The following is a 24,492-nucleotide window of genomic DNA, read 5'->3' on the forward strand; positions in this document are numbered from 1 at the left end:
TCTGAATCGCAGCGGGAGTGGGGCGGGCCGGCCCTGGTGTTCGTAGACAGCCTTGTTTTGTTATTTACTAGACCTAATTTAAATGTAGGCGACTTGTTCTTCTAGTCTAAATGTTAAAAAAAAAAATGATATTCATTTATGATTTATAGCAGGGATGAAGGCAATGTTTTGCTTTTCAATAAAACCTGTCATGTTGGTATAAGAAACATAGTTCTACTTTATTTTGTTACAGCTCATTTCTATTCTGTTCAACTAAATTACAATAGGGCCTCCCGAGTGGCGCAGTGGTCTAAGCCTCTGCATCGCAGTGTTGAGGCGCCACTACCGGGAGTCCCATTGGGGGCAGCGCACAATTGTCCCAGCGTCGTCCCGGTTAGGGGAGGGTTTGGCCAGGGAGCTTTCATTGGCTCATCACGCTCTAGCGACTCCTTGTGGCGGTCCGGTCGCCTCCAAGCAGACTTGGTGCTGCTGGCTTCCAGGTGTTAAGCGGGTGTTAAGAAGAGCTGGTGTTAAGAAGCAGCGTAGCTTGGCAGGTCACGGAGGACGCATGACTCGACCTTCGTCTCTCCCGGGCCCATTGGAAGAGATTGAGACGAGATTGGGTCGCAATTTGATATCACAAAATTGGGGAGAAAAAAGGGGGAAAATTACAACAACAAAAACATTTTATAATAATAAATGACAATCTAAATGTGATTTTGAGCACCGTGGGTAGACGTCCTAATGCGTTACGCAGCCAATGCATATGGATGTTCAGTAAATTTCTCAAATGTCCGGTGAATTAAAATCTTGAGGGTCACTTTGTCTGGTGCCAAATTTTCATCACGGAAACCCTGACCTCTTTTGTCTCTGCCTGTTTTGGCTTGCTCTCTTTCTCTGTCTGTAGTCTGTAATCATGAAGTGCTTTGAGAAGCTGGTTATAGCACACATAAACCCCATCATCCCAGACACCGTAGACCCACTCCAATTTGCATACCGCCTCAACAGATCCATAGACAACACAATCTCTATTGTACTCCACACTACCCTCACCCACCGAGATAAGAGGAATACGTATTTGAGAATGATGTTCATTGACTACAGCTCTGCGTTCAGCACCATTTCCCCATCCAAGCTCATCACCAAGCTTAGGACTGGGACTGAACACCTTCCTCTGCAACTGGATCCTGGACTTCCTGACAGGCCGACCCTAGGTGGTGAGGGAAGGCAACATCACATCCGCCACACTGACACTCAACACGGGGGCCCCACAGGGGTGTGTGCTTAGTCCCTTCCTGTACTCCATGTTCACACACGACTGCTTGACCATGCACAACTCCAACACCATCATCAAGTTTGCTGACAACAGGACAGGGGCGGTGTGTGGAGTGTGGGGCGGAACAGCAACCTCTCCCATCAGTAAGACTAAGGAGCTGTTTGTGGACTACAGGAAGGGGGGAGGCAGCACGTCCCCATTCACATCGACAGGGCTGCAGTGGAGCGGGTCGAGAGCTTTAGATCACTGTGTCCAAATCACGAAGAACTTAAAATGGTCCACTCACACTCGCACAGTGGTGAAGAAGCTTTCATCAAGGCAAAGTGTGGCTACTTTGAAGAATCTCAAATATAAAATATATTTTGATTTGTTTAACACTTTTTTAGGTTACTACATGATTCCAAATGTTTTATTTCTTGTCTTCACTGTTATTCTACGATGTAGAAAATAGTAAAAATAAAGAAATACCCTTGAATAAGTAGGTGTCCAAACTTTTGACTGGTACTGTACATATACTCACTCCATAATTTTCTCACACATACATTTATACTGACTACACACATCCACTCACATACAGTCATCATATATGCTGCTGCTACTCTGTTTATCATGTCCTGATGCCTAGTCAACTTACACCTGTACATATCTACCTTGATCGATACAGTATCGCTGCACATTTTAAATATGGTACTGGAACTGACCCTGTATTTAGTATGCGTACGTACATTGTGTTCTTATTTTTAAATCGCATGCTTTTTTGTTCTACCTTATTTTTAGTATTACATTGTTATTGATGACTGCGTTGTCGTGGTTAGAGCTTGCAAGAAATGCATTTCACTGCATGTGACATTAATTTGACACTTCTCTCTCTCATGTTTGAGTGGAGTGGAGAGGAGAAAATAGAATGGATGTTTTTCTCCATATTTAAGAGCTTAGTACTGTATGACAACTCTTTGTCTCTCTCTCTCTCTCTCTCTCTCTCTCAGGTGAGTATATCCAAATGGCTGGTAGAGCTGGTAGGAGAGGTCTGGATGCCACAGGCACGGTCATCATCCTCTGCAAGTCAGGGGTACATGATATGGGAGAACTACATGTCATGATGCTGGTAAGGCTTCCACTGTCGCCTTACATTTAATACCACTATATCAGTGTTTTATTACAGTTTTTTGTGATCAAGTTTTTATAATTGTTTTGGTTGACAGGACAAACACAAACCAACAGATATTACACAAATACACATTTATCCCCCAAAATCCCTCTCCACTTTCCACCTGCAGGACGCTATTACTTGAGTGCATATATCAAAGTAGTGATTTTAAAGTGTTGTAGTCCATATGTTACTATTGTATGACTTTGCACCATACAGTCGAGAGATTGACAGTTCAAGTTGGACAAAGATTACAGGTAATTTATGAAATATTTTGTAGTCATGATGCGCAAGTTGGAACCGGTGTTTTTCTGGATCAAACATGCCAAATAAATGGACAATTTGGATATATAACGACGGAAATAATCGAACAAAAGGACCATTTGTGATGTTTATGGGACATATTGGAGAAGAAGCTCGTCAAAGGTAAGGTGTGGATTATATCTTTATTTCTGAGGTTCGTGTTGCGCCTGGCGGGTTGAATTATGATTGTCTGTCTTTGTTTGATGGGGTGCTGTCCTCAGATAATAGCATGGTTTGCTTTCGCCGTAAAGCCTTTTGAAATCTGACACATTGGCTGGATTAACAACAACTTTTGAATGTAGTTTTTATAACGTGTCCATACCGTAGCTACGGTATGGACACGTTATAAAAACTACATTCAAAAGTTTGTTTTTATTAAATTAAGAATGTCATGGTATATCCTTCCTTGTGTGTATCAATGCCACATAAATTATATTATGTAAGACAAAGCCTTTAAAAAATGTCCCCCTAAAGAATGTGTACTTAAGTATTCAAATACTTATGTCCATTCTGATATTAACGTCCTTTTGGATATTCGTATATTCGAATTCTATGCCCATCCTTAGTATATTTTTGTTCCATTTTGAATATATTGTTAATTGATGATATGTTGCTTTGAGTAGTCATATACTGAACAAAAATATAAACGCAACATGCAACAATTTCAAAGATTTAACTGAGTTGCAGTTCATATAAGGAAATCAGTCAATATAAATAAATTCATTAGGCCCTAATCTATGGATTTCACATGAATGGGAATACAGATAAGCATCTGTTTGGTCATAGATATTTAAAAAAAAGTCAGGGACATGGATCAGAAAACCAGTCATTATCTGGTGTGACCACCATTTGCCTCATGTAGAATGACACATCTCCTTCACATAGAGTTGATCAGGCTGTTAAGTCTGGAATCTTGTCCCACTCCTTTTCAATGGCTGTGCAAAGTTTCTGGATATTGGCGGGAACTGGAACACGCTGTCGTACACGTCGATCCAGAGCATCCCATACATGCTCAATGGGTGAAATGTCTGGTGAGTATGTATAACTGGGACATTTTCAGATACCAGGAATTGTGTACTTGCGACATGGGGCAGTGCATTATCATGTTGAAACATGAGGTGATGGCGTCAGATGAATGTCACAACAATGGGCCTCAGGATCTCGTCACAGTATCTCTGCATTCAAATTGCCATCGATAAAATGCAATTGTGTTCGTTGTCCGGAGCTTATGACTGCCCATTCAATAACCCCACCGCCTCCATGAGGCACTCTGTTTACAACTTTGACATCAGCAAACCGATCTCCCTCACAACGCCATACACGCTGTCTGCCATCTGCCCGGTACAGTTGAACCCAGTATTCATCCATGAAGAGCACACTTCTCCACCGTGCCAGTGGCCTTTGAAGTTGAGCATTTCCCCACTGAACTCGGTTACGACGCCAAACTGCAGTCAGGTCAAGAGCCTAGTGAGGACAACGAGCACACAGATTCGCAGTTTGTGAAGAAATTCTTTGGTTGTGGAAATCCACAGTTCCATCAGTTGTCTGGGAGGCTGGTCTCAGATGATCCTGCAGTTGAAGAAGCCGGATGTGGGCTGGCGTGGTTACATGTGGTCTGCGGTTATGAGGCGGGTTGTACGTACTGCCAAATTCTATAAAACGTCATTGGAGGCGGCTTATGGTAGAGAAATTAACTTTTAAATTCTCTGGCAACAACTCTGGTGGACATTCCTGACATTCCTGTCATCATGCCAATTGCACACTCCCTCAACTCAAGACATCTGTGGCATTGTGTTGTGTGACAAAACTGCACATTTTAAAGTTGTCTTTTATTGTCCCCAGCACCTGTGTAATGATCACGCTGTTTAATCAGCTTCTTGATATGCCACACCTGTCAGGTGGATGCATTATCTTGAAGAAGGAGAAATGCGCACTAAAACGTATGTAAACACATTTCTGCAAACCCCCCCCCAAAATTCTGTGTATAACATTTGGTCAAGACTATGCCCTTTCTTACCCTTGCAGTCATTATTTTGTGAATTGGGTGAGAGGGCTTTCTCTGAACCACAGGGTACCCCATAAGCACTTAGAGTAGAACAAAGCTGCAAATAAAAGAAAAATGAAGAACCAGGCCGATCGTATTGCTTTTCAAATCTTGGTGATCTATTTATTTGTTGTGTATTTTTTTCTGCTAAAAAGAATAACAGTTGGGAGTATGATTTTTTTTTTAACAATTCTACATTTTTACAATGAAAATGGTTTAATAAACATCCATGTTACATTCACTGATTTAAACTGATATAAAATTTGACCGCTAAAATATTTTATTTAAATAAACTGTGCGACTCTGCTAACATTTGATAGTGATTTGGTGGTCCCTGGAAAGGAGACGTTTAGAAACCACTGCTCTACATCAGTCAGTTCTTTTTTTAGAAGTGTATTACTTGGCTTACTTTTCCCATGGGTGAGGGGATAGCTCATAGAATTAGAAAGGGATTGCTATTCTACCAAGGATATAATAATAAACATCCCATATTTCCTATTTAAATCCAAAATCCCATCTACTTCGCCCACGAAGTGCTCCGCCATTGTACAGAATATAGGTTGCGTCCCAATTGGTGCCCTATCTATGTAAGTGCACTACTCTTGGCCAAGGGCCCATAGGGAACTGGTCAAAATTAGTGCATTATGTAGGTTTTGGGAATAGGGTTGCCGTTTAGGAAAAAGCCATACAGTCCTCTTGGGTTGCTGCGTGCTAGATTGCATAAACAAGTGCCTCATTAAACTGTCAAGGGCCTTATTTTTAACTGACCTCTCCAATGTGGGGCATTTGGGTGGACTTTAATATGGGGCTTAAGAGTGGACTATTTCCACCCTGAATTGGTCCTTCTGCTGCTATACTGTAGAAAATATGATCAATTCTCCCTATTACCCTCTCGCTGCCCACTACCGTTGTTGATCAATTGTTGGATCAGTCTTCGGATAAGCTGCTAACTGTACTTGCTCGATAGCAGTGGTAGCTAATCGCTGACTGTTAGTGTATAACTATGGGCCAAAGTTATTCCTGGTCCGATCATCAGGGGAAAATGTAGGCTCCTATAACAGTTGTTTGCTTTTCTAATTGCTGTCTATATGATTAGAAATGCTCAACTTCATCCTCCGTACCACCACCCTGTTTGATCTAGCACAAACCTTTCTCAATCCACTTTAAAAGGTTCCTGCTCCATTACCTCCAATTATTTATCTTTTTTTGTGTATACAACATAAAAGTGACATTCATTTTAAATGACATCCATTTTAATTATACTTCTTCTTTGTCGCCCAACGTAAGTGAGGGGGTGATTTTCACCGTTTCCTACTACAAAGAGTCTAAATGGATCCACCTCCTAGATACTGTTGCTCCCCACGGATTAAACTATAGCTGAACTGTTTTCTCTAGTATACCTTCCCAGACTTGACCAGTAGCCTTTTTGTTTTTTTCCTTGTTCTTCTGACTTATTGATAATCACCATGGTGTGCGTCTTGTTTTTTTATAGAACGTGTCTTACGCAACAGTGCATATATTGTCTTTTACGAACACAACTCTAAAACATTATCCCTTTATGCACTTCCTGTACATCCCTGTGTATTATTTTTTCATGTTGTCTCTGTACACTGACTTGATCATGATGTGTGTGTCTGTATTTGTTTTGTCTATAGTTTATTTTCCTGACATTTAGTTGCCCCACCTCTATTTCTAGAGACATGTCACCTTCCATCTACAATGCTGCCTGAGGAAGACTAGTAGTCGTAATGCGTTGTAGTTGTGCGTCCTGTTGTACAATGCTGACTGCTCCTATATGTATTCTTTTGTAAATACTCAGCAAAAAATAACGTCCTCTCACTGTCAACTGCGTTTATTTTCAGCAAACTTAACATGTGTAAATATTTGTATGTACATAGCAAGATTCAACAAATGAGACATTAACTGAACAAGTTCCACAGACATGTGACTAACAGAAATTGAATAATGTGTCCCTGAACAAAGGGGGGGTCAAAATCAAAAGTAAGTCAGTATCTGGTGTGGCCACCAGCTGCATTAAGTACTGCAGTGCATCTCCTCCTCATGGACTGTACCAGATTTGCCAGTTCTTGCTGTGAGATGCTACCCCGCTCTTCCACCAAGGCACCTGCAAGTTTCCGGACATTTCTGGGGGGGAATGGCCTTAGCCCTCACCCTCCGATCCAACAGGTCCAAGACGTGCTCAATTGGATGGAGATCCGGGCTCTTCGCTGGCCATGGCAGAACACTGACATTCCTGTCTTGCAGGAAATCACGCACAGAACGAGCAGTATGGCTGGTGGCATTGTCATGCTGGAGGGTCATGTCAGGATGAGCCTGCAGGAAGGGTACCACATAAGGGAGGAGGATGTCTTCCCTGTAACGCACAGCGTTGAGATTGCCCGCAATGACAACAAGCTCAGTCCGATGATGCTGTGACACACCGTCCCAGACCATGACGGACCCTCCACCTCCAAATCGATCCCGCTCCATAGTCCAGGCCTCGTGTAATGCTCATTCCTTCGACGAAAAATACGAATCCGACCATCACCCCTGGTGAGACAAAACTGCGACTCGTCAGTGAAGAGCACTTTTTTTCCAGTCCTGTCTGGTCCTTCGAGGGTGGGCTTGTGTCCAAAATCGACGTTGTTGCCGGTGATGTCTGGTGAGGACCTGCCTGTACAACAGACCTACAAGCCCTCAGTCCTGCCTCTCAGCTTATTGCAGACAGTCTGAGCACTGATGGAGGGATTGTGCGTTCCTGGTGTGACTCGGGCAGTTGTTGCTGCCATCCTGTACCTGTCAGGCAGGTGTGATGTTCGCATGTACCAATCCTGTGCAGGTGTTGTTACACGTGGTCTTCCACTGCGAGGACGATCAGCTGTCCGTTCTGTCTCCCTGTAGCACTGTCTTGGGCGTCTCACAGTACGGACATTGCAATTTATTGCCCTGGCCACATCTGCAGTTCCTCATGCCTCCTTGCAGAATGCCTAAGGCACGTTCACGCAGATGAGCATGGGCATCTTTCTTTTGGTGTTTTTCAGAGTCAGTAGAAAGGCCTCTTTAGTGTAATAAGTTTTCATAACTGTGACCTTAATTGCCTACCGTCTGTAAGCTGTTTGTGTCTTAACGATCGTTCTGCAGGTGCATGTTCATTAATTGTTTATGATTCATTGAACATATGGGAAACCGTGTTTAAACCTAGTACAATGAAGATCTGTGAAGTTATTTTGATTTTTACAAATGATCTTTGAACGACAGGGTCCTGAAAAGGGACGTTTCTTTTTTTGCTGAGTTTATATTCTGTAAGTAGTTCACTAAAGTTTGATGCGACGTACTGGCCGCCTACTCGTCTTCTTTCTTCGTTCTAGGGGAAGCCCACAGTGCTGCAGTCCCAGTTCAGGCTGACCTACACCATGATTCTCAACCTGCTGCGTGTGGAGGCCCTCCGAGTTACCGACATGATGAGGAGGAGCTTCTCTGAGAGCCACAGAGACACACAGGTACTGTGCTCCATTACCCACAAGCACTTGGGGCAAAAGACTAGAGATAATGCATGACACGACAGTTGAGGACTACCAGTTTTAAAAATTGGTAGTCCTCAACTGAGTGGTTCTTAAATGGTCAAAGGACCGTTCAGCTTTTGATGGAAGGAGTCAGAACAGAAATATTGTCCCTAATATTAATATTTAATGTGACATTTATTCATGCTTATTGAGGATCTACATTAATCTACATTCCTTTAGATTTTCTTTTACATAAAGTCTGTCTCTCCAACCTGCGTTTGTGTGTGTATATCAGAGGGATTGGGTAAAAAAAAGAAAAAAGCAGAAGACAAATTTCCAGCTCATATGACCTAATAATAATAATAATAATATATTTTCCTCTTCTCTTTCTCTCAGGCGCATGAGCAGCAGATCGGTCAGTTGAAACAGACTCTGTCCTCTCTTCCTCCTCTGGACACGGAGGGTCAGCTGTCTGACCTACTGCCGTACTACTACACTGTCACTGAGCTACGCATCACCGCTGAGGCGCTGCAGGTACACACGCAACATACTGTAGAGGCACGCACACACGCACTCACACGTGCTCTCGGACACACACTTATGTATGTATAACACACACGGTTTCAAAACACTCAAGCTCAAACCACATCACAAAACAACTCAATATAATTGATTGTGAAAAAGTGTCAATCTTAAGAAGAAGAAAAAATATATAACATCACTATGATTTGCAAATTGTCCATCTGTCATCTTTCAGTGTGCAGTTCTGGGGTCTGTGAATGGGTTGAAGGCTCTCTCCGTGGGACGAGTGGTAGTGGTCAACAACAAACAGCACTTCAACGCCCTTGGAGTCCTCCTACAGGTGTGTGTGTGTGGGTGTGTCTGTGTGGGAGTGTGTTTGTCTGAGTGGGTGAATGTGTGGACTGCAAAGGTGACAAAGGCATGTAATGTAGTTATCGTTCTCACTTCTCCCCTCATCAATCCTTTATTTAATATCTGTCCCAGGTGTCCAGCGACTCAGTGAATCGTACGTTTACCGCTCTCGTCATCTGTGAGAAAGGCAATGAGGAGGGAGGAGGGGACAGCCCCAACGCCAGTGCCTTCCCCCACCTCTACAACACTGCCCTCTTTCTACCTGAGGGTCAGTTCATGCACACATTTATTCATGGAAACTCACGCACGCACACGGATTGATGCTCGACTTCTCCGTGTTAGAGACATACAAATGAAGACTCAACATACACACACACACACACACACAGCTGCCTAAACACACACACACAGCTAAGTGAACACACACACACACAGCTACTTGAACACGCACACATGCTAACACTAACTAACAAGCTCACATACACTTCAACGGAATAACCAATAACGATTGTGTACGTTCTATATGATCCGCTGATAGGTCCCTGCAGTCACACGGTCCAGAAGCTGAAGCTACAGGACGTGTCAGCCATCACAGTCAAGACCCTGAAGGTGATCCCTGACCGAATCATTGACAACTATAACAAGAGGCAGCAGCCGCGCTTCAGGTGTGTGTGTGTGACAGTGGGACAATTTGTGTGTGTGCATTCATGCATTATCATGTAGCGTATACAGTATGTTTCAGCCTTTTTGCACATTATGGCTCCACTAAGCCCACATAACCATGTTTATCTATGCAAATGAGGGGTTTATATTTGTGTTGTCATCATGACCACTCAACAGTGTCTTCCATCTGCCTTTCTTTTGTGAATAGCACTCTACATATCATTGAATGCACAGAAATAAAAAGCCACCACTCTTGAGTCTATTTTCATCTTTCCTTCTTTCCTTCCATCCTTTCTCCCTCCCTCCATTTCTCACAGGCTTGATCCTCCGGGCCAAGCCATCTCCACGGCAACCCAGGAGCTCCTGCGATTGGCGGAGGCCAACCCAGGCGGGGTGGTGACCCTTGACGCGGTGAATGACCTCCAGCTGAAGAGTGTGGATGTGGTGGAGGGCACCATGAGGCTGCGTGTGCTGCAGGACAGCCTCAAAGACTTCAACTGCATCCACTCACCCACCTTCTCAGAACAGGTGTGTGTGTGTGTGTGTGTGTGTGTGTGTGTGTGTGTGTGTGTCACTTCCAAACACTGACCTGATATGATGTTGGAACACTCATATAATGAACAGAGACAGGTCTGACAGACACTGTCTCCACACACCTGTGTCTTCCTCTGTCTTCCTCTCTATCTTTTCCACTTCATTCTCCCTTTCCTTCCTTTTTTGTTTCAATCTATGGTCCAGGATAAAGGGTGTCAAGAGTAGGAGTTCTGATATTGGATCTGTTATTGTCTTTTTGATCATAATGAATTAGATTACATGGACAGGGTCGACCTGATCCTAGATCATCACTTCTACTCTGAGACTCTTTATGAATACAAGCCCATCTGGAGGACACCTGGCACCATCCCTATGGTGAAGCATGGTGGTGGCATGCTTAAAAAAAAAAAGCTCTCAGGACCTCAGACTGGGGCGAAGGTTCACCTTCCAACAGGACAATGACTCTAAGCATGCAGCCAAGACAACGCAAGAGTGACTTCGGAACAAGTCTGTGAATGTCATTGAGTGGCCCAGCCAGAGCCCGGACTTGAACCCAATCAAACATCTCTGGAGAGACCTGAAAATAGCTGTGCAGCTGTGACATTCCCCATCCAACCTGACAGAGCTTGAGAGGCTCTGCAGAGAAGAATGTGAGAAACTCCCTAAATACAGGTGTGCCTGTAAATATGTTATACCTAAGAAGACTCAAAGCTGTAATCGCTGCCAAAGGTGCTTCAACAGTACTGAGGGAACGGTCTGAATACTTAGATAAATGTTACATTTAAGTTTTTTATTTACAGATTAAAAAACTGTTTTTGCTTTGTCATTATGGGGTGCACAAGAACACAAAGGCAACCTGCCTAAATGACTACAGACCCGTAAGCACTCACGTCTGTAGCCATGAAGTGCTTTGAAAGGTTGGTAATGGCTCACATCAACACCATTATCCCAGAAACCCTAGACCCACTCCAATTTGCATACCGCCCAAACAGATCCACAGATGTAGCAATCTCTATTGCACTCCACACTGCCCGTTCCCACCTGGACAAAAGGGACACTTATGTGAGAATGCTATTCATTGACTACAGCTCAGCGTTCAACACCATAGTAACCTCAAAGCTCATCACTAAGCTAATGAATTTGGGACTAAACACCTCCCTCTGCAACTGGATCCTGGACTTCCTGACGGGCCGTCCCCAGGTGGTGAGGGTAGGTAACAACACATCTGCCACGCTGATCCTCAACACTGGAGCTCCCCAGGGGTGCGTGCTCAGTCCCCTCCTGTACTCACTGTTCACCCACAACTGCATGGCCAGGCACGACTCCAATACCATCATTAAGTTACCAGACGACACAACAGTGGTAGGCCTGATCACCGACAACGACGAGACCGCCTATAGGGAGGAAGTGGGCACGACCAATCCTATTCCCCCTCAGGAAACTAAAAAGATTTGGCATGGGTCCTGAGATCCTCAAAAGGTTCTACAGCTGCAACATTGAGAGCGTCCTGACTGGTTGCGTCACTGCAATTGCTCGGCATCTGACCGCAAGGCACTTCAGAGGGTAGTGTGTACGGCCCAGTACATCACTGGGGCTAAGCTGCCTGCCATCCAGGACCTCTACACCAGGCGGTGTCAGAGGAAGGCCCTAAAAATTGTCAAGGACCCCAGCCATCCCAGTCATAGACTGTGCTCTCTACTACCGCATGGCAAGCAGTACTGGAGTGCCAAATCTAGGACAAAAAGGCTTCTCAACAGTTTTTACCCCCAAGCCATAAGACTCCTGAACAGGTAATCAAATGGCTACCCGGACTATTTGCGTTGTGTGTCCTCCCAGACCCTCTTTTTACGCTGCTGCTACTCACTGTTTATCAAATATGCATAGTCACTTTAACTATACATTCAAGTACAAGTACCTCAATTGGGCCGACCAACCAGTGCCCTCACACATTGGCTAACCGGGCTATCTGTATTGTGTCCCAACACCTGCTACTCCCTGTTCATCATATATGTACATGTACATACTACCTCAATCAGCCTGACTAACCGGTGTCTGTATGTAGCCTTGCTACTTTTATAGCCTTGCTATTGTATATAGCCTGTCTTTTTACTGTTTTATTTCTTTACTTACCTATTGTGCACCTAATACCTTTTTTGCACTATTGGTTAGAGCCTGTAAGTAAGCATTTCACTGTAAAGTCTATTCCTGTTGTATTCGGCGCACGTGACAAATTAACTTTGATTTGTTGTGTGGAGATTGATAAAAAATAGAACATTTAATACATTTTAGAATAAGGCTGTAACGTAACAAAATGTGGAAAAAGTGAAGGGGTCTGTAGCTCGGGTGGTATTATGTATTTTATACAGTCTTTTTTGCTCATCTTTATCAAGGGACCCAATCATTTTGGACCACACTGTATGTGTGTGTGATAGCCAATCCATGTACAGGCTCTCCTCTAGAATAAATGTATTGTAAATTAACTTGCTGTGCAATCTTTGATCAAATAGTTGCACAGTATATTAAATAATTCTACAGACCTCTTCTCTATTGCTGTTTGGAGTGCATAGATAAAGTGATTGTACACTACATGACCAAAGATATTTTTGGACACCTGCTCGTCGAGCATCTCATTCCAAAATCATGGGCATTAATGTGGAGTTGGTCCCCCCTTTGCTGCTTTAACAGCCTCCACTCTTCTGGGAAGGCTTTCCACTCGGTGTTGGAACATTAATGCAGGGACTTGCTTCTCTTCAGCCACAACAGCATTCGTGAGGTCAGGCACTGATGTTAGTCAATTAGGCATGGCTCGCAGTCGGTGTTCCAATTCATCCCAAAGGTGTTCGATGGGGTTGAGGTCAGGGCTCTGTGCAAGCCAGTCAATTTCTTCCACACCGGTCTCAACAAACCATTTCTGTTATGGGCCTTGCTTTGTGCACGGGTGCATTGTCATGCTGAAACAGGGCCTTCCCCAAACGGTTTCCACAAAGTTGTAAGCACAGAATTGTCAAGAATGTTACTGTATGCTGTATCATTAACATTTCCATTCACTGGAACTAAGGGGTCAAGCCCGAACTATGAAAAACAGCCCCAGATCATTATGCTTCCAATTCACGGCTAAGCCGTTGTTGTTCCGAGACGTTTCCACAATAACAGCACTTACAGTTCACCGTGGCAGCTCCAGCAGGGCAGACATTTGACGAACTGACTTGTTGGAAAGGTGGCACCCTATAACGGTGCCACGTTGAAAGTCACTGAGGTCTTCAGTAAGGCCATTGTACTGCCAGTGTTTGTCTATGGAGATTGCATGGCTGTGTGCTTGATTTTTATACACCTGTCGGCAACGTGTGTGGCTGAAATAGGCAAATCCACTCATTTGAAGGTGTGTCCACATACTGTTGTATAGAATTTTTCACCCTTTTTCCACAGTTTCTGCGGGTGCAGGAGAGGATGAGTGTTCAGGAGGAGCTGGACAAACTGCTCTTCCTCATCTCAGATCAGTCCCTGTCTCTACTGCCAGAGTACCACCAGAGAATCAAGGTATGTCTGACTTCCATCGTCTTAATGCGATCCAATATTAAATTCAGGGTATCTGGGTATCTATTTAGGGTATCTGGGTATCTATTTAGGCTGGGTATCTGTAAAGCACTTTTTGACAACTGCTGATGTAAAAAGGCTTTATAAAATACATTTGATTTGATTTAAAGGTGTAATATGCAGAAATCGCTCTGCCATTTCCTATATGCTAAAAATCCTAATAGTTTCCCTTATTTCAGTTTGTGACAAAACAAGCTGTCATTGTGTGGAGAATCAGTGTACCATCTAAACCGCTGTGAAATATATTTTCCAGAACCAAAATTATTGTATTTTCAGCTGTTTGAAGCTTATGTACTGAACCAAAAGTAAATTTTAAGAATGAGAGGCATAGAAATAGCACACACAGAACATAACTACTTTTCTTTCAAAGGGAATGACAGATCTCTAACTCACATTTCTGTGTGAATTTGGTTGTCACCCCAAAAAGTGACATATTGTAGCTTTAACTAGTTCATACACATTAATTTTCCATTGGTTGCACTGGTGCTCCCAACTTTAAAAAGCATACAATTTAGAAGCAGCAGAAAATGTTATTTTTTTAATAGATTGAGATATAGCATATATACATTGTAGCAACTTCTGAAGCTCATGTTGTTCCCTAGGAACTAATATTTAACCCTGTAAATATATTTGTTTATTATAAAACGCTTAAATGTTGACAGAAATACCTGTCATTGAAATGAAGTCATTTGTGGAATATTATGTTTCTACATTATGTAGAAGCACTATTTTCCTATTGGAATTGTACACAATTGTCAAGTTTGTGATTATAACATGCAAGAGATCAGTCATTCATTCATTGCTATGATCGTTGATCTCCTGAAGAAGCTATCCCTTTTCCTCTCTTTCTATGCCCCTAGATGTTTGGATATACTGATAAAGTTACCAGGTTGTTAGATAGATAGGTAATGAGGTAACAAGCATGACTGAACAAGGTGTAAAACAAATGGTTAATGGCTCGTGAAATGTTTTGGAAGTGCCCGCCACATGGTTTATGAATGTAAAATGCGGGCTTCCAATCCTCGACTGTAAGAAAAAAACTGTTCAGTAGTGCTTAAAATGTACCCAAAAACATGAATAATTGATCATCTCTGATGTAAAGCCTACAAAGTTGCCTGCCATTATGTCAGTCCGTGACGTTGAGTTCGAATACATTTTTAACTGACCAAATTAAATGTTTTTAACGCACTGCAAAAATGTGTGTGGACCAGAAAGAGGCTCTCTTGTCACTGTATTTTGTTCATGCAATGAGGAATTACCATCGTCAGAGAAGTTAGAAAACATATCTGCAGATAATTTTTGTCTGGAGCTCAAAAATCTGAAGTAACAGTATGCAAATCAGGGAGCCAAATTAACGACTTGTTCAAAGATCCAATTCTGTTCCCGACATTCATCAAAAATATCTATTTAAAAACAGCCTTTCCTTCGCAAATGATCCATCACTATGTAACACTAGTGTAATAAAGGCATTATCCCCCATCACCAGGTCCTCCAGTCCTTGCAGTACGTGGACAATAGCGGTGCTGTGCAGCTGAAGGGCAGGGTGGCCTGCCAGATCAGTAGCCATGAGCTGCTCCTCACAGAGCTACTGTTTGAGAACGCCCTGAGTCCCCTGGCCCCTGAGGAGAGCGCCGCCCTGCTGTCCTGTCTGGTCTTTCAACAGAAGACCCAGGTGGAGCCCCACATCACCAACACACTGCAGGAGGTATGGGGGAACTGGGGGGGGGGGGGGGGTTGAGTTTAGGGGGAGAGGGGTAGGGATGAGAGTGTGTGAGAATGCATTTCCTTGGTTCCTTGGGTCCTTTTTTTTGCCTCCTTATCAAAACCCATTGAATGAGAAGATCAGAGGTCCCTCCCTCTGACCTCATCCAATGGGTTTTAAGAAGGATCCGAGGAGAGAGGACGCAAGTAATTTAATGAAATGCAATTGAGATTCTCCCTGTGTGTGTGTTGGGGTGGTAGAATGTGCTTGGTTGCCTACAGGGGTAGGGTTGAGGTTACACTTTTTTGTGTTCTTGTGTCTGTCCCCTATGTGTTATAGTTGTGAAGGTTGTGCAACCATTTTTTCTTACCCATCTACACTCAGTACCCCATAATGACAAAGTGAAAACATGCTTTTAGAAATGTCTGCAAATTTATTGAAAATGAAATTCAGAAATATCTCATATACATAAATATTCACACCCCTTAGTGAATGCTTTGCAGAAGCACATTTGGCAGTGATTATAGCTGTGGGTTCTGCGTCAAATGCATAATGAATCATACCAGCTGTATTTCTATATCTTAACTTGATGGCTGACATGCAAAAAAATGTGGGACTTTATCAAACAATGGACTAATGAAACAAATACTAACAAATAGTTTTTGGTTTGTGTTTTCCTTTAACTTCTTGGTGACAGGGGGCAGTATTTTCACGTCCGGATGAAATGCATGCCCAAATTCAACTGCCTGCTTCTCATACTGCATATTAGTACATTTGGATAGAAAACACTCTGACGTTTCTGAAACTGTTTGAATCATGTCTGTGAGTATTACAGAACTTATTTAGCAGACGAAACCCAGAGGACAAACCATTCAGATTATTTTTTTTGAGGTCACTCTCTTTTCAATGGGTTTTCATTGGGAATCCAGATTTCTAAGGGACTTTCTTGCAGTTCCTATTGCGTCCACTGGATGTCAAGTCTTTAGAAATTGGTTGAGGTTATTCCTTTATGTAATGAAGAAGTACGGCCATCTTGAACGAGGGTAACTTGAAGTGTACTGTTAAATATAGACACGTGACCAGAAAGCATGCTTCAGTTTGTTTTCTTCCTGTATTGAACACAGATCATCCTGTCTTCAATTTGATCGATTATTTACATTAAAAATACCTATAGTTCTATTACAAAAGTAGTTTGAAACGTTTTGGCAAAGTTTACAGCTAACTTTTGAGATATTTTGTAGTCACGTTGCTCAAGTTGGAACCAGTGTTTTTCTGGATCAAACACGCCAAATAAATGGATATTTTGGATATATATCGACGGAATTAATTGAACAAAAGGACCATTCGTGATGTTTATGGGACATATTGGAGTGCCAACAAAAGAAGCTCGTCAAAGGTAAGGCATGAATTATATTTGTTTTTCTGCGTTTTGTGTCACGCCTACGGAGGTGCTATCCTCAGATAATAGCATTGTTTGCTTTCGCCGAAAAGCCTTTTTGAAATCTGACATGTTGGCTGGATTCACAGCACGTGTAGCTTTAATTTGGTATCTTACATGTGTGATTTAATGAAAGTTTTTATTTATTTATTTATTTGAATTTGGTGCACTGCATTTTCCCTGGCTTTTAAACCTCTTATGGATCCCTTCACTCGCCAATCCCTTTAGCGGGATTGATTTGACAACATCCAGTGAAATGGCAGCGGGCCAAATTCAAACTACAGGAATATCAATATTCAACATTCACGAAAAAAGTTGAAGCGCGTTCCAGTTCACGCGCACCAAAACAGTAGAGTCCACCTGGAGTGGCACAATGAATAGCCCTACTTCTTAATTTCTCAAAAGAAAAAAATCAACCAATTTCTAAAAACTGTTGACATCTAGTGGAAGCCATAGGAACTGCAACCAGGTTCCTCATAAAAAGGGCTTCCCATAGAAAACTATTGGAAAACACAATGACCTCAAAATAAATATTCCCTGGATGGATTGTGCTCGGGGTTTCGCCTGCCAAATCAGTTCTGTTACACTCACAGACATTATTCTAACAGTTTTAGACTCTCACCATGAAACTCTAACTGTTTTAAAATCACCATTGGCCTCATGGTGAAATCCCTGAGCAGTATCCTTCCTCCAGCAACGGAGTTAGAAAGGACGCCTGTATGTTTGTTGTGACTGGGTGTATTGATACACCATCCAAAGTGTAATTAATAACTTCACCATGCTCAAATCAAATCAAATTTTATTTGTCACATACACATGGTTAGCAGATGTTAATGTGAGTGTAGCAAAATGTTTGTGCTTCTAGTTCCGACAATGCAGTAATAACCAACAAGTAATCTAACTAACAATTCCTAAACTACTGTCTTATACACAGTGTAAGGGGATAAAGAATATGTACATAAGGATATATGAATGAGTGATGGTACAGAGCAGCATAGGCAAGATATATTAGATGGTATCGAGTACAGTATATACATATGAGATGAGTATGTAAACAAAGTGGCATAGTTAAAGTGGCTAGAGATACATGTATTACCTAAGGATGCAGTCGATGATATAGAGTACAGTATATACGTATGCATATGAGATGAATAATGTAGGGTAAGTAACATTATATAAGGTAGCATTGTTTAAAGTGGCTAGTGATATATTTACATTTCCCATCAATTCCCATTATTAAAGTGGCTGGAGTTGAGTCAGTGTCAGTGTGTTGGCAGCAGCCACTCAATGTTAGTGGTGGCTGTTTAACAGTCTGATGGCCTTGAGATAGAAGCTGTTTTTCAGTCTCTCGGTCCCAGCTTTGATGCACCTGTACTGACCTCGCCTTCTGGATGATAGCGGGGTGAACAGGCAGTGGCTCGGGTGGTTGATGTCCTTGATGATCTTTATGGCCTTCCTGTAACATCGGGTGGTGTAGGTGTCCTGGAGGGCAGGTAGTTTGCCCCCGGTGATGCGTTGTGCAGACCTCACTACCCTCTGGAGAGCCTTACGGTTGTGGGCGGAGCAGTTGCCGTACCAGGCGGTGATACAGCCCGCCAGGATGCTCTCGATTGTGCATCTGTAGAAGTTTGTGAGTGCTTTTGGTGACAAGCCGAATTTCTTCAGCACCTTCTTCAGCGCCTTCTTCACGATGCTGTCTGTGTGAGTGGACCAATTCAGTTTGTCTGTGATGTGTATGCCAAGGAACTTAAAACTTGCTACTCTCTCCACTACTGTTCCATCGATGTGGATAGGGGGGTGTTCCCTCTGCTGTTTCCTGAAGTCCACAATCATCTCCTTAGTTTTGTTGACGTTGAGTGTGAGGTTATTTTCCTGACACCACACTCCGAGGGCCCTCACCTCCTCCCTGTAGGCCGTCTCGTCGTTGTTGGTAATCAAGCCTATCACTGTTGTGTCGTCCGCAAACTTGATGATTGAGTTGGAGGCGTGCGTGGCCACGCAGTCGTGGGTGAACAGGGAGTACAGGAGAGGGCTCAGAACGCACCCTTGTGGGGCCCCAGTGTTGAGGATCAGCGGGGAGGAGATGTTGTTACCTAACCTCACCACCTGGGGGCGGCCCGTCAGGAAGTCCAGTACCCAGTTGCACAGGGCGGGGTCGAGACCCAGGGTCTCGAGCTTGATGACGAGCTTGGAGGGTACTATGGTGTTGAATGCCGAGCTGTAGTCGATGAACAGCATTCTCACATAGGTATTCCTCTTGTTCAGATGGGTTAGGGCAGTGTGCAGTGTGGTTGAGATTGCATCGTCTGTGGACCTATTTGGGCGGTAAGCAAATTGGAGTGGGTCTAGGGTGTCAGGTAGGGTGGAAGTGATATGGTCCTTGACTAGTCTCTCAAAGCACTTCATGATGACGGAAGTGAGTGCTACGGGGCGGTAGTCGTTTAGCTCAGTTACCTTAGCTTTCTTGGGAACAGGAACAATGGTGGCCCTCTTGAAGCATGTGGGAACAGCAGACTGGTATAGGGATTGATTGAATATGTCCGTAAACACACCAACCAGCTGGTCTGCGCATGCTCTGAGGGCGCGGCTGGGGATGCCGTCTGGGCCTGCAGCCTTGCGAGGGTTAACACGTTTAAATGTTTTACTCACCTCGGCTGCAGTGAATGAGAGACCGCATGTTTCCGTTGCAGGCCGTGTCAGTGGCACTGTATTGTCCTCAAAGCGGGCAAAAAAGTTATTTAGTCTGCCTGGGAGCAAGACATCCTAGTCCGTGACTGGGCTGGATTTCTTCCTGTAGTCCGTGATTGACTGTAGACCCTGCCACATGCCTCTTGTGTCTGAGCCGTTGAATTGAGATTCTACTTTGTCTCTGTACTGACGCTTAGCTTGTTTGATAGCCTTACGGAGGGAATAGCTGCACTGTTTGTATTCAGTCATGTTACCAGACACCTTGCCCTGATTGAAAGCAGTGGTTCGCGCTTTCAGTTTCACGCGAATGCTGCCATCAATCCACGGTTTCTGGTTAGGGAATGTTTTAATCGTTGCTATGGGAACGACATCTTCAACGCACGTTCTAATGAACTCGCACACCGAATCAGCGTATTCGTCAAAGTTGTTATCTGACGCAATACGAAACATGTCCCAGTCCACGTGATGGAAGCAGTCTTGGTGTGTGGAGTCAGCTTGGTCGGACCAGCGTTGGACAGACCTCAGCGTGGGAGCTTCTTTTTTTAGTTTCTGTCTTTAGGCAGGTATCAGCAAAATGGAGTCGTGGTCAGCTTTTCCGAAAGGGGGCGGGGCAGGGCCTTATATGCGTCGCGGAAGTTAGAGTAACAGTGATCCAAGGTTTTTCCGCCCCTGGTTGCGCAATCGATATGCTGATAAAATTTAGGGAGTCTTGTTTTCAGATTAGCCTTGTTAAAATCCCCAGCAACAATGAATGCAGCCTCCGGATAAATGGTTTCCAGTTTGCAAAGAGTTAAATAAAGTTTGTTCAGAGCCATCGATGTGTCTGCTTGGGGGGGGGGATATATACGGCTGTGATTATAATCGAAGAGAATTTTCTTGGTAGATAATGCGGTCTACATTTGATTGTGAGGAATTCTAAATCAGGTGAACAGAAGGATTTGAGTTCCTGTATGTTTCTTTCATCGCACCATGCCTCGTTAGCCATAAGGCATACACCCCCACCCCTCTTCTTACCAGTAAGATGCTCAAAGGGATATTCAGTGTGCTTTTTACACATCTGCCAATCGGTGACCTTCTTTGCGTGGCAATGATAAACCTCCCTGGTCTTTGTGGTTTAATCTGTGTTTGAAAATCACTGCTCGATTGAGGGACCTTACAATTATATGTAAGTGTGGGGCTACAGAGATGGGGTTGTCATAAAGAAATCATGTTAAATTCTATTATTGAACATGGAATGAGTTCATGTAACTTATGTGATTTGTTAAGCACATTTTTACCCCTGAACTTATTTAGGCTTGCCATAACAAGTGGTTGAATACTCATTGACTCAGCTTTCAATTTTGTATTAAATTGTAAATCATTCTACAAACAAAATTCCACCTTTACATTATGGAGTATTGTGTGAAGATCAGTAACACAACATCTCATTTAAATATATTTTTAATTCAGGCTGTTACACAACAAAATGTGGAGAACGTAAAGGGGTGTGAATACTTTCAGAAAGCACTGTAACTATACATTTCGATGTGTCATCTGTAATGTACATGGATGGACATGTTGGCTTCTAGTGATACACACACTGGTTTGAGCTCAGGCTAGACGCACACAGCGGTCTTACCCCGCAACAAGGGCGCCACACCCGATACACACTCCCCTGAAGCCCTGAAACATGGAAGTGCTCTAAAGAGGGGCTGAATTAGTGATGGGCGAGGTGAGAGCCATGTCTGGAGTGGTTTAGAAAGGTACCATCCAAGGGGCGAGCAGCAAGGAACAGTAATCTCTGACAGGGAACACAATCACCCAACACAGGTAACAGGGCTCCGAGTGGGATTTCAGATGACGTGCAGCTTAACACTTAACAGAGGGGAGGCTGAGGTTGAAGTGGAGTGGGCAAAGTAAGGCGGATGTGATTGGAAAGTGTCACGTGTTTAAGTGCTCCTTGTATGACTAATCTGTGTCTATCTGCCTTTGTCTCTATTATTCCGCTCTCTATCGCTCTCCATCTCCACTCTTCTCTGTCCTTCTCCTTGTATTAACCCACTTTTGACTGTGCCCCATTTCTACCTCCCTTATTACTACCTCATATCTCTCTCCTCACTCCTTCTTTGCCCTTCTCCTTACATTACCCCACTCGGTGTGCCCCGTCTATTACTTTCTTCTTTTGCCACCTCTCTCCCTCGGCTCTCTCCTTTCCTCTCTCCCATAGGGTATTGAGAGAGTGCTGGCAGTGGCCCAGCGTATTGGGGAACTGCAGAGGGACTGTGGGATAACCCAGACAGCTGAAGAATTTGTGGGCCAGTTCAAGTTTGGTCTGACCGAAGTGGTGTACTGCTGGGCCAGAGGCATGGTGAGTGGCGTAAGCGAACTGTAATTTTAGACTCTTCTTGATTGACCTCATTTCAATCAAGACACTCGTGGACAGTTTCCTGGACACAGAATAAGCCTAGTCCTGGACCGAAAAGCATGTCCATTTTAAAGTGCTTTGTACTCCAGAACTAGGCTTAATCCCGTGTCCTGGAACCTGGCCCCTCAAATCCCCAAAAACCTGCCCCCTAAAAGATCTTCATCAGGAGTTATGTTTCTATCCATTTAGGGGGGGCATCAATTATCTGCAGATAAGTGTTAAAAAGATTCTCTGAAGATGGTAATTCCTCAGTGCAGAAACAATATATTGAGGAGAGAGCCTCATTCTGGTCCACACACAAAAAAAATGGTGCATTAAATTGACAATGGTAGGCAACGTTTTAGGCTTTACATTAGAGATTAACCATTTTTTATGGTTTTAGGTACATTTCTAAGCATTACTGAATGAAGAGCCAAATGAACAACTCTTTTAGGTGAATGGAGCCAAGTGATCCGGGTCACAGAAAAGACTAAATGCCCATCACTGCAACAGAGCTCAAAGGGGACACTGGTGTCTTAAAAGGGCAATGACATACACAACATGACCAAAAGTATATGGACAACAGCTCGTCAAACATCTCATTCTAAATTCATGGGCATTAATATGGAGTTGGTCCCCCCTTTGCTGCTATAACAGCCTTCACTGTTCTGGGAAGGCTTTCTACTAGATGTTGGAACATTGCTGCGGGGTCATGCTTCCATTCAGCCACAAGCGCATTGGTGAGGTCAGGTGCTGATGTTGGGTGATAAGGCCTGGCTCGCAGTCGGTGTTCCAAATTAACCCAAAGGTGTTCCATGGGTTTGAGGTCAGGGCTCTTGACAAACCATTTCTGTATGAACCTTGCTTTGTGCATGGGGGCATTATCATGCTGGAACCAGCGAGTTCCTTCCCCAAACTGTTGCCACAAAGTTAAAGCACAGTATCGTCTAGAATGTCATTGTATGCTGTAGCGTTATGATTTCCCTTCACTGGAACTAAGGGGCCTAGCCCGAACCATGAAAAACATCCCTAAACCATTATTCCTCCATTATCACGCACTTTGTATTGGTGCAGGTAGCGTTCTCCTGGCCATCCTGCCAGATGGTGAAGCGTGATTAAATCACTTCAGAGAACGAGCTTCCACTGCTGCAGAGTCCAATGGCGGCGAGCTTTACACTACTCTTGACTTCTGTGCGGCTGCTCAGCCATGGAAACCCATTTCATGAATCTCCCGACAAGCAGTTCTAGTGCTGACGTTGCTTCCAGAGGCCGTTTGGAACTCGGTAGTGAGTGTTGCAACCGAGGACAGGCAATTTATGAGCTTGTATGGCCTACCACTTGCTCTTAGACGTTTCCACTTCACAATAACAGCACTTACAGTTCACCGTGGAAGCTCTAGTAGGGCAGAAATGTGACGAACTGACTTGTTGGAAAGGTGGCATCATATACCGGTGCCACGTTGAAAGTCACGGAGCTCTTCGGTAAGGCCATTCTATTGCCAATGTTTGTCTATGGAGACTGCATGGCTGTGTGCTCGATGTTATACACATGTCAGCAACGTGTGTGGCTGAAATAGCCGAATCCACAAATTTGAAGGGGTGTCCACATACTGTTGTATATGTAGTGTACTTTGTAATAAACAAAATTATTATGTTATTATTATTATTATTATTATGTTATGTTATTATTTATATTTATAATAAGTTAATAATGATAACAATCAGGATGTTGTGTCCAATGGGTTAAATGCAGGTGGATAAAACCCATGTTTCAGCCTGTGTACGTGTTATAGCCACTATGCTACAGGTGATAAAGCTTATTGCTTCTCTGGCGGCAGAGAAGTCAGGCGCAGGAGAGCGAAAACTGATTTACAACGGTGTCGTTTAATAAACAAAAAACCACCGTCAACAGAACAATACATGAAATGGGTCAAACAAAACCCGGTTATCACCAGCATACCGCGCACAAGCAAGACAAGAAACAATTACGGTCAAGGACATGGGGGGGACAGAGGGTTAAATACACAACATGTAATTGATGGAATTGGAACCAGGTGTGATGGAAGACAAGACAAAACCAATGGAAAATGAAAAGTGGATCAGCGATGTCTCGAAGGTCGGTGACGTAGACCGCCGAATGCCGCCCGAACAAGGAGAGGGACCAACTTCGGACGAAGTCTTGACAGAAATGTGATTACTGATGGTCTTTTCAACACAGAAGTTCATACCAAATTATTGCCTGATGATCTTCTGAACTTCCTAATACCTTTCTGATTTTAGTTTTGTCAAACCATATTTCCTTCAGATTGAAATACTGTCAAAACTACTGGCAGATTGATTTGAAATAGACTGTCATAGCCCCTTTC

At 43.5% G+C, this 24,492-nt stretch overlaps 1 protein-coding gene across 1 annotated transcript in view; it reads left to right on the top strand.

Annotated features, from left to right (window-relative positions):
* LOC135552334 (superkiller complex protein 2-like) overlaps positions 1-24,492 on the top strand; it is a 48,984-nt gene that overhangs the window by 23,436 nt on the left and 1,056 nt on the right. The window contains exons 19-28 of the mRNA XM_064983898.1: positions 2,242-2,360; positions 8,118-8,249; positions 8,649-8,786; positions 9,010-9,114; positions 9,258-9,393; positions 9,664-9,790; positions 10,106-10,316; positions 13,749-13,859; positions 15,403-15,621; positions 21,951-22,091. Coding sequence (XP_064839970.1) covers positions 2,242-2,360; positions 8,118-8,249; positions 8,649-8,786; positions 9,010-9,114; positions 9,258-9,393; positions 9,664-9,790; positions 10,106-10,316; positions 13,749-13,859; positions 15,403-15,621; positions 21,951-22,091 — 1,439 coding nt within the window. The remainder of the gene's footprint in view (positions 1-2,241; positions 2,361-8,117; positions 8,250-8,648; positions 8,787-9,009; positions 9,115-9,257; positions 9,394-9,663; positions 9,791-10,105; positions 10,317-13,748; positions 13,860-15,402; positions 15,622-21,950; positions 22,092-24,492) is intronic.

The sequence above is a fragment of the Oncorhynchus masou genome, chromosome 13 (assembly GCF_036934945.1).
Source record: "Oncorhynchus masou masou isolate Uvic2021 chromosome 13, UVic_Omas_1.1, whole genome shotgun sequence".
Classification (NCBI taxonomy): domain Eukaryota; kingdom Metazoa; phylum Chordata; class Actinopteri; order Salmoniformes; family Salmonidae; genus Oncorhynchus; species Oncorhynchus masou.